Below are 15183 nucleotides of genomic sequence, written 5' to 3' on the forward strand. Positions count from 1 at the left end.
TGTCAGCAGCTGCTGGTCGACCAGCATAAACACATTCAAACTGTGTTTTAGAGACGGAGAAAAGACCATTTACATAAAAGTTGTGATTTCATGTGGGTTTTCTGTTGCCACAGGAAGCTGAGGTGAGCTTCAGCTGACACTGGGATTATTATAATTAACTATGAAAACAAACATTTAGCAAATGTACACATCCTACGTGTATTTTTTCTGTCGGCTCCAACTCAGGAGGCAGAACGGGTCATCGACAAAACAGAAGGTTGTTGGTTCAATCCCCAGCTCCTTCATTCCATGTGCCAGAGTGTCCTTTGGCAAGATGCTGAACCCTAAATTGCACAATTTACATTTTGTTCAAATTTAAACTAAAGGATTGTCTGTGAAATCAAAAGCACTTCCAACTGTCTATTGTATATCAGATGACTCTAAATGAAGCAGGACATAACAAAAATGATGCAGCATAAAGTGTCTTTATCATTTTTTTATATCTCTGAGTGCTCCTGATTTTCATAATGATGTAATCCAGCATGAAGACACACAGCCTGTTACATCATCATAAAACTGAAAAGGACAAAACTAGCTGTGTCTCCTTCACTGAATCCACTGGACAGGTTCTCTGCTCAAACCAGTGAGACACAGAAAACTGACTTTTATTTGAGAGGGATGATGTGAGATCGTTTTTATCTCCCTCCCAATTAATGTAAACAAATGACAATCTGTAAAGATACAGATTAAACCTATGAAACAAGTTTATTTAGATGATTCAAATAAAAATACTTCGAGAATATGCTGAAAATAGTTTTAAAACATTGTAGAAAATGTTGCCTCTCTGTTAGTTTTTTTTATATTTAGGTACATGTCCATTTTTTCTATGTCATAATTTACTCTTCTAACTAACAGATGAATCGCATTCAAAAAAGTCAGTTTGCAATTTTGAAACTGGAACTCTGGTCAATAACAGTTCAGTGCTTTGAGGACGTGTGCTCTTCAAATTATTAGTATTTTTTAAATCTACAACATAAATCAAGTTTATCTCAAAAGCGTCGTGAATCCTGATTCAAAACCTCCTTCAATTGAAATCCATCATCATTTGTTTATCCCAAAAAACAAGACAAATTTCCAGTCTCTTATCATTTTTTTTTAATAATTTCCATTTTCAGTAAAGTGAATATTTGTTCCGTGCCACTGTGACCTCTGACCTTTGCAGGAATTGATTATAGCTCTGCTGTTGTGTTCAAGTCCAAATCGTAAAATTCGTTTCATGTGCTTTTATATAAATCAGCAGAACTTGATATTTATGGATAAGATATTTTCAGAAACCAGTCCCCAAACGTTTTTTAAGCTTCAGACCAACGTTTGAGGCTCAAACCTCATGAAAACCAACAAACTGAAAAGAAAAAAGGAATAATGACACGACCATCCATGTTAAATAACGGTGTGTGTGTATGCAGCGTGAGACATTTCAACTTAATTCCTCGTTTTTCACTTCAAAAGCTGCATTTTTCCCTTTTGATTTGGAGCTCGTAAATCCGGGCCTGCCTAATGAGAACAGAGGGCTGTTTTCTTGCTTCCCTCCTCGTCTGGATTTATGATCTTATTATGAACAGGCCGTGAAACGCACACGGAGACGTGCGCGTCCCCGTCCTCCTGCACTTTGCTTCAGCGCAAACTCACTGTTTATGAGCTGATCGACCAATTTAAAACTAATTCTTTATTTTGTTTTAAACATATATATGGAGAAGAGGGAGAAAGGTTGATTCAATCTGAAGTCAGATATTAAAAACAGGTTTTGGTTTCATTTGAAAAAAAGAGAAAAAAAGGTCTGGTTTTAAAATTTCTACATCAGAAAATAATATTAGGTTTAAAACTCTGGATAAAGCATCTACCACTGGTATTTTTAATAAATTTCCTTTATCCACTAATAAGCTCAATTAATTTAAAATTAACGTCACAGCGAAGTTATAATGGATTATATTTTTTTTTCATCCACTTAAACAATCATTCCTTCAAGTATCAGACTACACAATCCAACTCAATTACAAAGTTCCTAATAATATATATTTGCTGCTAAACTAAATAAAATAGTTTAGGTTACAATCATTTCTAGACTGAAAGCCTTTATAAAGGCTATATCCTCCTTTGACGGATTCAGATAATGCACCAGCTCTGCAGGAAAAACCTATCGCACAAATAAACCAAAATATAAAGAGTTTTTTTTATGAATAAAGGAAGTCAATCAAAACAAAAACACAACGTTGATTTATCAAGTACCAAAACTAATGAATTACATTATATTACTGCTTCACTTTAAAATACGCTCAGTCTTGAAGAGGTTCCAACACCTCGCCATAAAAGAGAAACCCTTGATCCATGAAATATTTACAAGCTGATGTTTAAAATGTAAATACTTATATCGTCAACCCTCTGGCTACTTTCATTCAGTTATGTAAACATGTACGCGCTTCAAGGGCTCTGAATGATAACAAATATGTTCTTAAAGGAGGATTTGTCCTTCCTGTGTACCCGCAGGTCAGCTCCTGCGCTCGGCCTGGGTGTTGCCTGTTGCTCCGACATCAGGAAGAACCTGCAGCTTCATGAAGGCCTGAGCACAGCGGAGCGGCCTGCATGTGCAACACGTTAACACCCTCCAGTGTGTGTGTGTGTGTGTGTTCGTGTGTGTGTGCGTGCCAGCGTGTGCGTGCGTGTGTGTGTTTGGGTGCAGAACCGCCCTGTGTTTCTTTAAATGACGCATGTGTTTGTGGGTCTAAATCTGTAAAATGTTCGATTGACTTCAGTCTGAGCTGTCACAAACTTACCTCATTAGAAATTATTTTAATTATTTTAACTGACAATGCAATGAGGAAGACGGTTGGCAGTTTATTTTTACTAAATAATTTAAAAAAAAATCCTAAATCGCCTTTTACGCACAGCTGGAGTTGTGTGCCTCCACCACAAGCACCGCAGGGCTGCACGTAAAAACCGCCCTCTTCAGCATCTCAGTGTTTGCGTGTGTGTCTGTTTGTGTGTGTGTGCGCGTGCGTGTGGGTCCTACCTGCCGGCCTTAGTGATGATCATCTCTGTGCCGATGTCATGGAAGCGCTTCCACAGGTCTGCGCACTGCAGCTCCACCTGGATCTCCTCCATGGAGGCCGGGGGCGACGGGTCACTGCAGGGGCCGGGGGCCAGGTCGGCGGGGGAGCCAAATGAGCACGACGTCCTCTCGGCCAGACCCTCTCCGTCCGAGCCGGGACTCGCCTCCGAGTCTGAGGGGGAAATGAGGAAGATGATGAGAAAGCGGCACTGAAACAGTCGGATTAATGCGCTTTGGGGGTTTTTACGCAGGAAACTTGGCGAGGGGAGGAGAGCGCAGCAGTTCTCTCCACTGACTCCAAATCACCTGCCGTCTGCAACTTGGACAGAAGCGGCCGAGTCTGGCTCGTTGGCTCGGCTCGTCATGGAGTTCTGGGTTGATGTCAAAAGCAGAATAAATGTTGCGTAAAGCCGTTTGAAATGCGATGTAGGGAATATTAAATTTTAAATTGGGCCACACAATGAAGGATTCCGATGGGAAACGTTCGAAGTTTCCCCTCAAGAGTTCCTTCAGAAGCGAGTTTAACAGACTGACCAGTCAGGGTCATCAACGCTGTAACAACGTATAGAGCAGATTAATAAACCTGAAACACATCCAGACCTACAGGAGAAGTTTCCATCCGGCTGAAGCCCCAGACTCCAGCAAGACCCCAGACTTTTTTAAATTTGACTAATTCACTGTATTTCAAAGCAGATGCCCAAACTGCCTGTGCACGATGGAGTGGAGAAAATAACAGGAACCCTTGAAAATACAACATCCACAATCCTCTATGTTTTGAAGTGGAGTTAAAACGATTAGTTTGGATTACCAAAGACATCAGAGGATATTTGCATAATTGTGTCAATCACATACAAATATTTCCCTACTCTCAAGGTATTTAGTTAAATGAAACTGTCAACCATCGACAATCCACTTCCACTTAAAGAGAAATGCAGAATTTTTCCACAAAGAATTATTGCACTTGACTTTAACCTTTAAAAGACACTCAATACATGTGTGGTGCAATTTCAAAATAGAACAAGAACCTTTGGGGTTAAATGTGAAGATGTTTTATATTTTTTCCAGCCTTGATGTCAAATCTTTATTCCTCCTAACCTCAGAGCAGCAGATGAAGTTCTCATGAAATCATCATATGCAAACTTTTATTTAGTCTCAGAAACAGTTTACAGTGGAGTCTTCCACACCACCACAACCACCACCCCCAAAAAAGAAGAAGAAAATCGAATCATTTATTATTTATTGAGGACCCTGACATGAGGAGGTCGACTTGGCAGACCAAGGGCACCCAAATATGATTATGCAAATGCCGAGCTGCTGAGAGGACTGGACGGCTTCCCAGGCGAAACCGCCGGAGTGCATGCTGAGCCAACCCCACTGGAAACACAGAGGAGAGATGGAGATAGGAGGAGCAGAGGGAGGAGAGGAGTGGAGGGGCGTAGAGAGGAGAACACTTTCCATCATCTCCTCAGGAGAGATTTCCAATGTCACTGCAGCCGGAGAGGACTGTCACACAGGATTACGCTCCCACATCTTCTCATCTCAACTGTCCACACACACATTTATACGTTCAGCTGCCTCCTGGCTCTCTATAAAAATACTTATTACTACACACACTGCAGTGTTCTCATTCAGGGCCAGGAGATTAGATCATGCAAACGAAGATATTTAATATGAGTGGGGAGATCAGGGGTAACTGATTTGTTCTGGACAGTTTGCCAAATATTTCACATACTACACACACAAAGTATATGTACTCATATTGTACACATATTAAGGGGAATTAGTCTCTATATTATTAAAAACATGTGTTGTTTTTATGTTGCAACTAACACTTAAGAGTGTTGCATAATTTGTATAAATATCTGGCTTATATCTGACCTTACTACAAAAGGTTAGTTGTGTAATGGAGGCTTGATCAAACCAATAGAAAATAATTGCATCTTTTAAGGCCTCTAAAAATCCTTCTCCACCAACTGATTAAATAATGTCAGTGTGGTTTCAGCAAAAATGTGGTTTTATCGTGAACTAAATGTTGCTTTTTCACAGTGGTTGTAAGAAAATTTGACGCTACATTTAAATGAATGTGATGTTTCTGGCATAGGAACTGAAAACTACAGACACAGGCTGAGAAGCCACATTGAGCAAACCCTCATATCTACTGGATGTTGGTGTGTGAAATGCAGGTGTTCAGAGGAAACGGCAAAAGCGGCTCAAGCCGAGCGGGGGTCGGCTGACTGTGCCTGGCCGCCCTGTCATCAGGCTGAAGGACCTGTCCTCCCCCACTCACCAGTCACACACACACACACACACACACACACACACACACACACACACACACACACACACACACACACACACACACACACACACACACACACACACACACACACACACACACACACACACACACACACACACACACACACACACACACACACACACACACACACACACACACACACACACACACACACACACACACAGGTGTTCATGGAGTTCAACACCAAGCGTCATTGCCATAATTCAAACACTTAGAATGAAACTGTCCAAAAGTATAAAAACTAATTACACAGAACCATATATTAAGTCCAGTACTCACAGCTTTGGGTTTATATCAAAGTCAAATCAATATCAATAATCACTATGAATATCATGGTTGGGTTTCCAAATGTAAGATTCACTTGTTTTTTTATGCTGAATGAATAAAAACTGGTAAGAATTTGCTCACAGAAGAACCGCCCTGATATCTCCTGTGGTTAACACACACACTCTCCCTCTCTCTCTCTCTCTCTCTCACACACACACACACACTCACATATGGGGCCTGTGGTTAAGAGGTTCCAATCAGCTCTCACAAGGACTTCATTAAAATTAGTACATTCGTTGTGGGCAACTAATTGGTCTGAATTGGTCCCTCACACCAGCTTCATTCAGAGGAGCAGAATATTTCCCTAATACCTTTGATTACAGGAGGAGGAAGTAGCTTAGAATTTGAATTGTTTAAGACTTTGGTAAGGAAATTAAATGAATAAAATGTACAACTATTTTAATTTAATTCTGATTTATACATTACAAATTATTTATTTTTACGTATATAGCTCAGTGAGGTAATGGATTTATTTACGCCATGGAAGAGCTAGAAATTGGCAATGCGGATAGATGTTTTATGTACTACACATGTACATGGGAATAATTATGTCATTAGGGGAATCATGTGTACCATTAGTATGAGTTAATTGTTTTCAGGTAGAAAGGTCTCTAATTAAGAAGATTAAATAATCAAACCTTTGTCTCCATCTTTCCAAACATTTTGCACAGACACTGTTCTCACACACAACGTATTAAAACAAAATCGTTAAAATGTTTCAGACAGGTTGGCATTTTGAATAAAGTAATTTCATATTCAATATGATATATATTCATTGATGGTGCAGAAATTAAGTAGTATCCCATCTTGGTTTTCCGCGCCTCAGACATTCAATAACACCTTTCAAGAAAATGCAACATGCACAGTAAACTGGATTTGTATTTTTCCATTTTGAAGGTGTGAGGTTAACACATCTGGATATGGCTACTACATTGAAGTACTGTATTTATGTTGAAATTATGTTTATGATGTTGATATATTAAATGAAGTTGCATCAGATTTCTGAAGAGCATGGTAGCAAACTGCCAACCCTGAAATTACTGAGTAACCCAATCCAAACGTGAGAGCACCTGTTTCAACACTGATGGACACTTCAATCATACACGCAGCCCTTTTATCAGCCTCGAAGAAATTACTCTTTAGAAAATAACTGAACGCAATTAGCAATGTTTGGATCATTTGGTATTAGTGTTGGCTATTATGAGACAGAAATCTGGATAGATTTTAATTAGCAGGGGGAAAACTCGATGTTTGTGGCGGATTTGTTCTGTGCGTAATTTGTGCGTAAACGTTAAAATTGTCACCTTGTAAAGCACATAGTTTGGGTCAGGCCTTTCATACGTGGCATTACATTTTAAGGTATTCTTGATGATGTTGAACTTGTTAACTGACGTCTTAAGGGTAACTGTGATATGTTATGGAGATGTGGTTGTCGTTGTATTTGTGAGGTCTAACAAAACTCCTTATTTTCAGCAAACTGTTAAATGTGCGCCTGTGTCAGAATTTGTGCATTTCTCAGTCAATCGCTTGTCATTGAGGCTTAATAAACGTTCTACACGACCATACAGCTTCCAGTCTCGCCCAGGCTTTAATAAAAATAAAATCACTCCGTTAAGGATTCCACTAAACCGCATAATCTGACCACAGAGACTCGCTGTTCTCGGTCACCGCTGCCCGACGTGCCAACGCGGAGGCTTAAGGACCCGAGCAGCGGAACCTGCCAGGAACCAGGCCTGCTAATGAGTCCGACCGTGTGGGAGGCAAGGACTGGGAACTGGGTTATCCATTCAGGCACAGATCCTGAAATTACCCGGAACAAAAAGCAGGGAGAAGACGAACAGAGAAACGTCTCTTCGTCATAGACTTAAAAATAGAAAAATCAGCTCAATGATGTCTAAGGTTTCTTTTTTGAAGATTATCTATGACCTTTTAAATGCACATAAACAAGTTGTTTACCACTGGGAACCGTGTAATGGGCGTTTTTAGTTTCATCGTCCTCGTTTAACACAGATATAATATCAGCAGTTACAACACACCTCCCATGAGAATTCCTATGACCAAACTTCTCTCCTAAAACAGTCATCGCAATGATTTCCTTTTCTTTCACCGTTTTTTTTTTTATGTTATGCATTTGAATCAGTGGCAGCAGTTTCACACCGGAGAGGAGCCGTGCGTAAAGGCGCTGCGCCCCGGAGGTCAGGCTTCAGCAGCGGGACTCGGCTGTAGCTGCCTGAGCAGCACACACACATGGAAAAGCTTCACTTCTGCATGTCTCTATACTTCTACACAGATTTTATTAACAGTGAATTGCATATTAGAAAACACGATTGGTTTATCTCAAGCTAAATCAAGTATTAAATAATCAAGAGTGGGCCTCTTTTGGATCCCCAAGCGTCAAGAGGTTTTTTCCTTTTCACCTAATCGAGATTTTTGTGGAAAGGCGGCTTTAATTTTAATTTATACACAGTTTAGATTGAATGACCTTAAATTTCCAAGCAACGTTATTTCTTAATTTGTGACTAAAGTAGAATCTCAGCTCTGTAAAAGGTCAGTTTGAAAATACAAGCTCAGAGCGAAGTTTCGAGGTTGATATCGAATCAGTTCATCTTCAAACACCAAAATCTGAGTTGTTTTTAATGAGCCTAATACACAAATACACTAAATGGTCTAATAAATAGGTTTCCTGCTAAAATATGTAACCAGCGTTTGAATTGAAGCAAAAGAGCCACGAGGAACATTTATATAAATTAATTACTCACACAGAAATTGCAGTTGTTGCAAAAAATGTCTCGCTTTCAAAACTGACGTGTGTGCTATGGTTTCAAGAAACAAACTTTAAAATACAAAATGTTACCGGGTTTTTATCTTGATTCCCATAATAAGGATTTTCTTTTGCGGCATTTATATTAATATTAATATTAATTAAAAAATAACCTCTTACCTGCCTTGTTCATTTTTATTTGATTTTTTATTATTTGATATCATAAAGCCGAAATATTGTTTTGTGTGATTATTTTTAACATTTGTGCATGTTCCTGAGTTTAGGGTACAATTAATTTCCCTTTGGATGACGGATGATATTTTTCGCTACATATTCAAACCAATAACACTTTTTCTCCAATAATCGAGGAGTTAAACCAATTGATACCTTCTCAATTCTCTGAGCGCTCTCCTGCAGTACCTGGAAAATATTGGAGGTTCTCTGTATGACGCAAAACGGACGCTGCCATTGCGTAATAGCAATTTTGCGCAGGAGCATGCAGGGTTTTGCTGTGGAGGACAATCTAATAAAAACTATCTCCAGTTTGTTTTCTCTCTTTTGCGCATCGGGCCACTGACTTCATGTGAGTGCAACGAGCCGAGGCCTCCCTCCAGGCCTGCAGCCACGTTTATACTGAAAGCAAACAGCGTCCAAACAGAGACGCAACTTTGTGTTCTGGCTCATTATTGTTGATGAAGTGTTTTGACATCAGTGTAATCCACCAGCCACCAGAGTCAAAACATGGACAGGCCAACCCTCCGTGACAAAATCTTATCTCTTTGTCATATAAGTTAAGTCCTAAACTGCGCTTTAGGTTGTTTTGATGGTTTGGTTTGTGCGTCTGATTCAGATCAGACCAACGTGACTCTGCAGGTATGCACCCACCAGGTCTATAAGATACACCTAATAAAACTGATTGTTCTGTGTGCAGCAGAGCGGAATCTCTGATCTAAAGAAGAGAGACTCCGCTTTCAGCTACATGTCTTGGGTTGGGCCACTGAACGTGTAGCCATGTTTGGACTCGGGACTCGTGGTTCTGCTTTGCGCTGCAGTGATTCTAACGGAGATCCGGACGTGTGAGCGGTGTGGTGCGTGTCTGCAGCACTGACCCGGGTCCATATCCAGACAGTGCGCCGGGTCCTCTCCGTCCGTGGCGAGGCTCTCCATGGACAACTCCAGCTCCTTCTCCTCCCAGCCCCGGAGCTTCCTCTTCTTGTTGGAGCCGATCAGGGCTTCCACGGAAAAAGCGTGGGCTCTAGAGCTCAGAGCTGCGGCAGATCGCCTCCTCTCACTCATTTCTCTCAAATCCACCCGAAGGGGAGGACGCGGCGGTAAAAGCCTCTCCGTCCGTCCGTCCAAAACGCAGAGAAGCAGAACTATCAAAAAATGCACACGTCAGTGTTTTCAGTGCAGCGCAGACTCACCGAGAGTCCAAAGTAAATCCAACTGTGACTAGAAACGCCGCCTCAAAGTTGTGAAGGCAGACTGGGCCATCCTGAGTCCGGGAGGGTTGGAAGGTTCGGTTCAATGCGGTGTTCCGCTTTGAGCGTCTCTCGCTCCTGCCACTCCGCTTCTTTCTTTTCTCTTTCTGTCCCCCTAACTTCTCTCTGATTGATACTCACTTCTGGAGGAGTTTTTTTCTCCAGGCGCAGAGGGCGGCCCTCCAGCGTCCTGTCAAACCCGCGCGTCCAATGAGAAGTAAGAACAGACAGCTCCACAAAGTGTTCCGGCCAATGACAGCTGAGGGAGACGCGCGTCTTAGGAGAGGAACCGTGATCCGGACTGAAGCAGCTTAATGGACAGACTCCATCATGTTGACTGTGGAAAAATACTTTTGTTTATTATCGCTTCTCTTCGTTCTAACACTAATCAAGCTGCAAACAAAGCATTTAAATAATTAAACTGTGTGTGTGTTTGAGTGACCTCTGTCATCCTGTCCCTCAGATCACTGATCCACAAGGTTTGGAACCATGAGGCTGACGCGAGGCCCCCTCACATCCCACAGTCATTTAGATTCCACCATTACTGGGGCCTGCAGGAACAGTCACATTACAGCTTCATTGTGTGGGTCGACAGCTGAGCTGCAGCGGGACAGGTGGGCTGATCTCAGGGCTGCGCGCTCGGACACACAAAGGAACAGAGAAGATTAGCGGGTGAAATGGTGTCACTGGTTTCTCTGGATCCGCAGATCTGAGGGGGGGCAATGAACCGGTTTGATTTAAGGTCAGATTAGAGGCTAACAACTCCGGAGCTGATGTAATGATTTTAGATTTTAGGTTTCAGGGTTTCCCCAGAAGGCCCATCGCCTGTTTATTCTACTAGTCTATTAATTATTAGGCTAATTTATTTACATATCGCTGCCAAATCCAAATAAACGTGGCTCAAGCCCACCTCTAAAATCACCTGTCTCTTAATTAATTAGGTAAATAACAAATTAGAGAGGAATACAGTTTTCAAAATGTTTGGCTAATGCAAGGGAGACTTATTCGAATTTGATTTAAGTAAAACTGTTACGACAGAATATTTAAATAAAATAGTGGCAATAGCCTAAATTTGCCTATATTACAATTTAGCTAATAATTACAATAATAATCATAGTAACAATTACAATACTTAAAATAACGCAGACATGTCCAACTCGTATTAGATTATGTGTTAGGGAGCAGAAATCGCTTTTTAAAAACACATATATAGAGACTGCGGGCCTGATGATCGGGAAAATACGCACAGGACAGAAAAGAGAGAAGAGACAGATCTCGTTCCAACGTGGAGAAAAAAAGCCGAGACGAGCAGAGGAAGAAGGTTCAAGATCCGCCAGAGGAGAGCGGCTGTTTGCAACCTTCGGCTCCGGGACGCAACTTTCCAAAGGTCACCGCTGCGCATTCGACATTCGAATCTGGATATGATATTGCAGAACTGGATTATGACGCAAGGAAAACTACGGAAAAGGTTGAAATAAATGTTAAATAAGATTTTAAAGGATGTTAAAATATATATTTACAAGTGAGTGTGAAATATATAAAATATAATATGAATTAATTAAATTCTTTGGATAAACGTTTTTTTTACCGGCATGTTTTAGCCAGTATGCGGAAATATTATAAAATATCATTATATTGAACGTTGCTTTCATTAACAGCTTGACGCCCATGAGTGAGACTAATAAAGTGCTTTATAAAGAGAGACCAATTTAACATTTCTGACGCACAGGACAAACAGGATGGAAATAGAGCACGCTATTTGGTTTGAGAACAAAACTAACTATCGAGAACAAAAGCCGAAAAACATAGGGAAACAAATATTTTATTAAAATTAAAGCAACTGTATTCCGTGCATCGTTTATTTGGACACATTTCCTGCTTTTTGCGCGTAAAAGCTTGTGCGTAAAGTCATATCAAAGCGAACAAGTAAATATTCTGGGTGCGCGCATGTGTCGGAGGGAGTGGTGTTGAATCCCCTGCAGGGGGAAACTCGTTAAACACCCACAGTAAAAACTAAAACCAACTGTTTGCTGTTGAGATCCAAATTATAGCCCCGGTGGCATCCGAGCCATCCAGAACTTAAACAAGAGCGCCACATCTAAACGGGCTGATCCTCACTGAACCAGATGTGTCCAGAGGTTTGCGTGGAACATTTTAAATTCATGATTCATGATTCAAGTTTGAACAATTCCTCAATTTCTCTCTCATGTAAGCACTTGTTAACGCACCAGTATTTCCTGTTTGGTTTTCTTTTTGCATTTTTAAAGTAAACTGGAGGCTCGTTGGAATCTTTACGCATAAACACTTGGTAAAAAACCCGAAGTCCCGTTTGTTGTTTTGACCTCAGACACGTGGAAGGTGGGCGGACACGCTCAGACGTGTCGTTAATATTCAATTAGCGAAAGAAAGCGTCTAACCTTGCCTGACCCCGGAGGATAAAGCAGTAAAACACCCAAACAGACAGACAGACAGACAGACAGACAGACAGACAGACAGACAGACAGACAGACAGACAGACAGACAGACAGACAGACAGAAGCTCTCCGGCTCCTTCTGCCCCGGGTCAGAGACTGATAACTGAGCGCAAGAGGAGTGGTGTGGAGAGAAACTGCGGGTAGAGATGGGAGGATTACGCCCGGTTGGAGGGATTTGGCCGCAGGGTGAAGACGCTCCATTCCCCTGATGCCGCTGCGCGAAAAACACAAACTCAGCTGCATCCGGTGTGAAATTGTGCATTTAATGAGAAAGTGTGTGACCGTGATGACCACAAGCAACAAGGTCAGAGTTCACGCTTTTAAGTTTCACACGTGGCCAATATACCAGAGGACGCATGAAGGATGAAGAGGCCGCTTTGCTTCACCGAGATCATTTCCTTCTGAGACGAAGACCCCAGTGAATTAAAAAGATAAATATTGTGATCATGTGAACTGATGCGTATTGAGGAGTCGAGGATACTTTGGCTCATCCTTTAGGATATTCCTGATTTACATTTCCCAATAATTATATATATTATATTTAATAAAGTTTAAGCTCCCAGATCAGCCACATAATGGAATAGAAGTATAATAAGTTTACAATAATCGTTTGCTTAAAAATGTCCAATAATGTCTAAACATACTCATAGTATTGACAATAATATTGTATTTTTTACTATACACGCATAGTAGCGTATATATACAGTATAACTTTCATGTATTTTTTCTCTATTTATTCTTACCTTATATTTCTTATAACATTGCTCTTACAGCCGAGCTGGCCTGTCCTCTTGAGCTTTTGTTAACTTATATGTCGATACAACATGAAAGTTCCAAATTGCGCATGTTTTTGTTTTGGGAAATCGAACATAACATTTTTGAAAAAAAAGTCATATTTTAAAGATGTAATTATGAAATTGAAAAAATATATAATGCAGCCACACTAATTTTGGTTAATTACTAGAATGTAAGGATTTGATAAAAGGTTGTGACTTATTAAATTTAATTAAATGCCATGTATTCGTTTAACTGCTTGTTTCATCCGTTTTAATGTTGTTTTTAACGTGTAAAGCATTTTGTAACTTTTTAAGAGCAATAGCCCAAGTAATATTAATAATATTATTTGTAAAGATGTGCCTGTGTCTCTATAGTGTGTACACCATGGTTCTAGAAGAAAATAAAAAATAATATTTAAGATATTATAGCCATAGATTGCAAAGAAAAATTCAAACAAACAAATATCCCGTCCCCCTTTCCTTCTTTCAGACACACACACACACGCACAACCACGCACATACACACAGACAAAGGTTTCCTATGATTTCACCATGAATTAAATTAATTGCATCTCTTTGGGTAATAGTGCAATAAAAAATAATAATAACAAAAATAATAAAGTGTGAAGGTTAAGAGGCTTCAGGTTTACAATTTTCCTTCTCTGCTCGGCACAGTCTAATTTCAGGATCAGTAAAACACAGAATTTTTTTTAATTCTATTCATATAAATGTATTTATTTAGTCTCCACCCGAACTGAAGCTGTTTCCATGCACACCGTTTCCATCCATTTACCACGGTGTCTTTAAAAAGTGAAATTTATCACCGCTCTATTAAACCTTTTACTCCTGCGCGTAAAACGGGTCAGTTGCAGTGGCGCTTTCATTTTAAAACCAACTCGTTCCCGCGGACCGGTATCTCTGCTGCGTGTCTGTCTCTACACAGAGACACGTATTTGTCATAATGCTGCGGGCCTGGGATTTACAGCCCGCTTCTCCGTGTATATGTAGTCTATATATTTATATTTATATTCTGTCAGCTGCACAGGCCAGAGGGAAATAAATCGAGTGAGGATACGCTCTGTTCCCAGGTAAACACCGAGATGGAAAAACCACAGCGTGGTCCATATCCAAAGTATGTGTGCGTGTGTGTGTGCAAGTCCCTGCAGGATTATAACAGGAACACAGAGATGCATTTTCAATTAGAGAAAATGTGGTGGCACAGAGCAGAGTTATAACTGTGCAAGGAAGAAACTTCAGGAGGGGGATGAGCTGCAAGGAGAGTGGGGGTGAGGAAGAGGAGAATAATTGAAAGATGAAGGGGTGAAAGGACAAATGATAGAAAGGGAACAAATTAATATCTAGTCGAATGTTTTCCCAAATACTCAGAGGGACACAACAGTCCCCTTAAACTTTGAGATAAATACACACTCACAGTATCAGTCTCGTAAATATGTTGGGTTGTATTCATCAAGATCCATTAACTATTCCCTGGGAATTTGGTAAAAATGTGAGGGGAATTCCCTCATCTCACAACTGCCCCTTTGTGAGGATCTGCCCCCAAATTTAACGATTTCTCTCTTGGCCCATGTTCGGTCCTTTCACCAAGTTTCATGGAAATCCGTAAAGTACGTTTTGCATAATCCAAACAAATCATCCAACCAACCAGGGGTGAAAACACAGCCTCCTCCTAACAAACTGAATTCAAGGTGACTCCCAATCATCTTCTCTTTTATCACCGTAGTGTTCAAGTTCAGTTCTTTACCTCTGGATTGCGATGACGGGTCTGGAAGCAGTGGAGCTGAAACCATGTCCTGCAGCAGAGTTGAAAATCAGCAGATGGATAATTGCTCAGCAAACAGGAGGAACTTTGTTTGTGTGTTGTATCAGAAACCTGATAATGTGACTCTGGTTATTAATATTTATTTCATTCATTGCACCAAAGAACCTCTGAAGTCATCT

At 40.6% G+C, this 15183-nt stretch overlaps 1 protein-coding gene across 1 annotated transcript in view; it reads right to left on the minus strand.

The window, feature by feature from the left end:
• Positions 1–9789, minus strand: part of tbx15 (T-box transcription factor 15) — a 35277-nt gene extending 25488 nt beyond the window's left edge. Inside the window, exons 1-2 of the mRNA XM_061089067.1 lie at positions 9603–9789; positions 3047–3257 (exon numbers count right to left, since the gene is read on the minus strand). Of these exons, the coding sequence (XP_060945050.1) occupies positions 3047–3257; positions 9603–9789 (398 nt within the window). The remainder of the gene's footprint in view (positions 1–3046; positions 3258–9602) is intronic.
• Positions 9790–15183: the final 5394 nt, after the last annotated feature.

Source organism: Limanda limanda, chromosome 16 (genome assembly GCF_963576545.1).
Source record: "Limanda limanda chromosome 16, fLimLim1.1, whole genome shotgun sequence".
Classification (NCBI taxonomy): Eukaryota; Metazoa; Chordata; class Actinopteri; order Pleuronectiformes; family Pleuronectidae; genus Limanda; species Limanda limanda.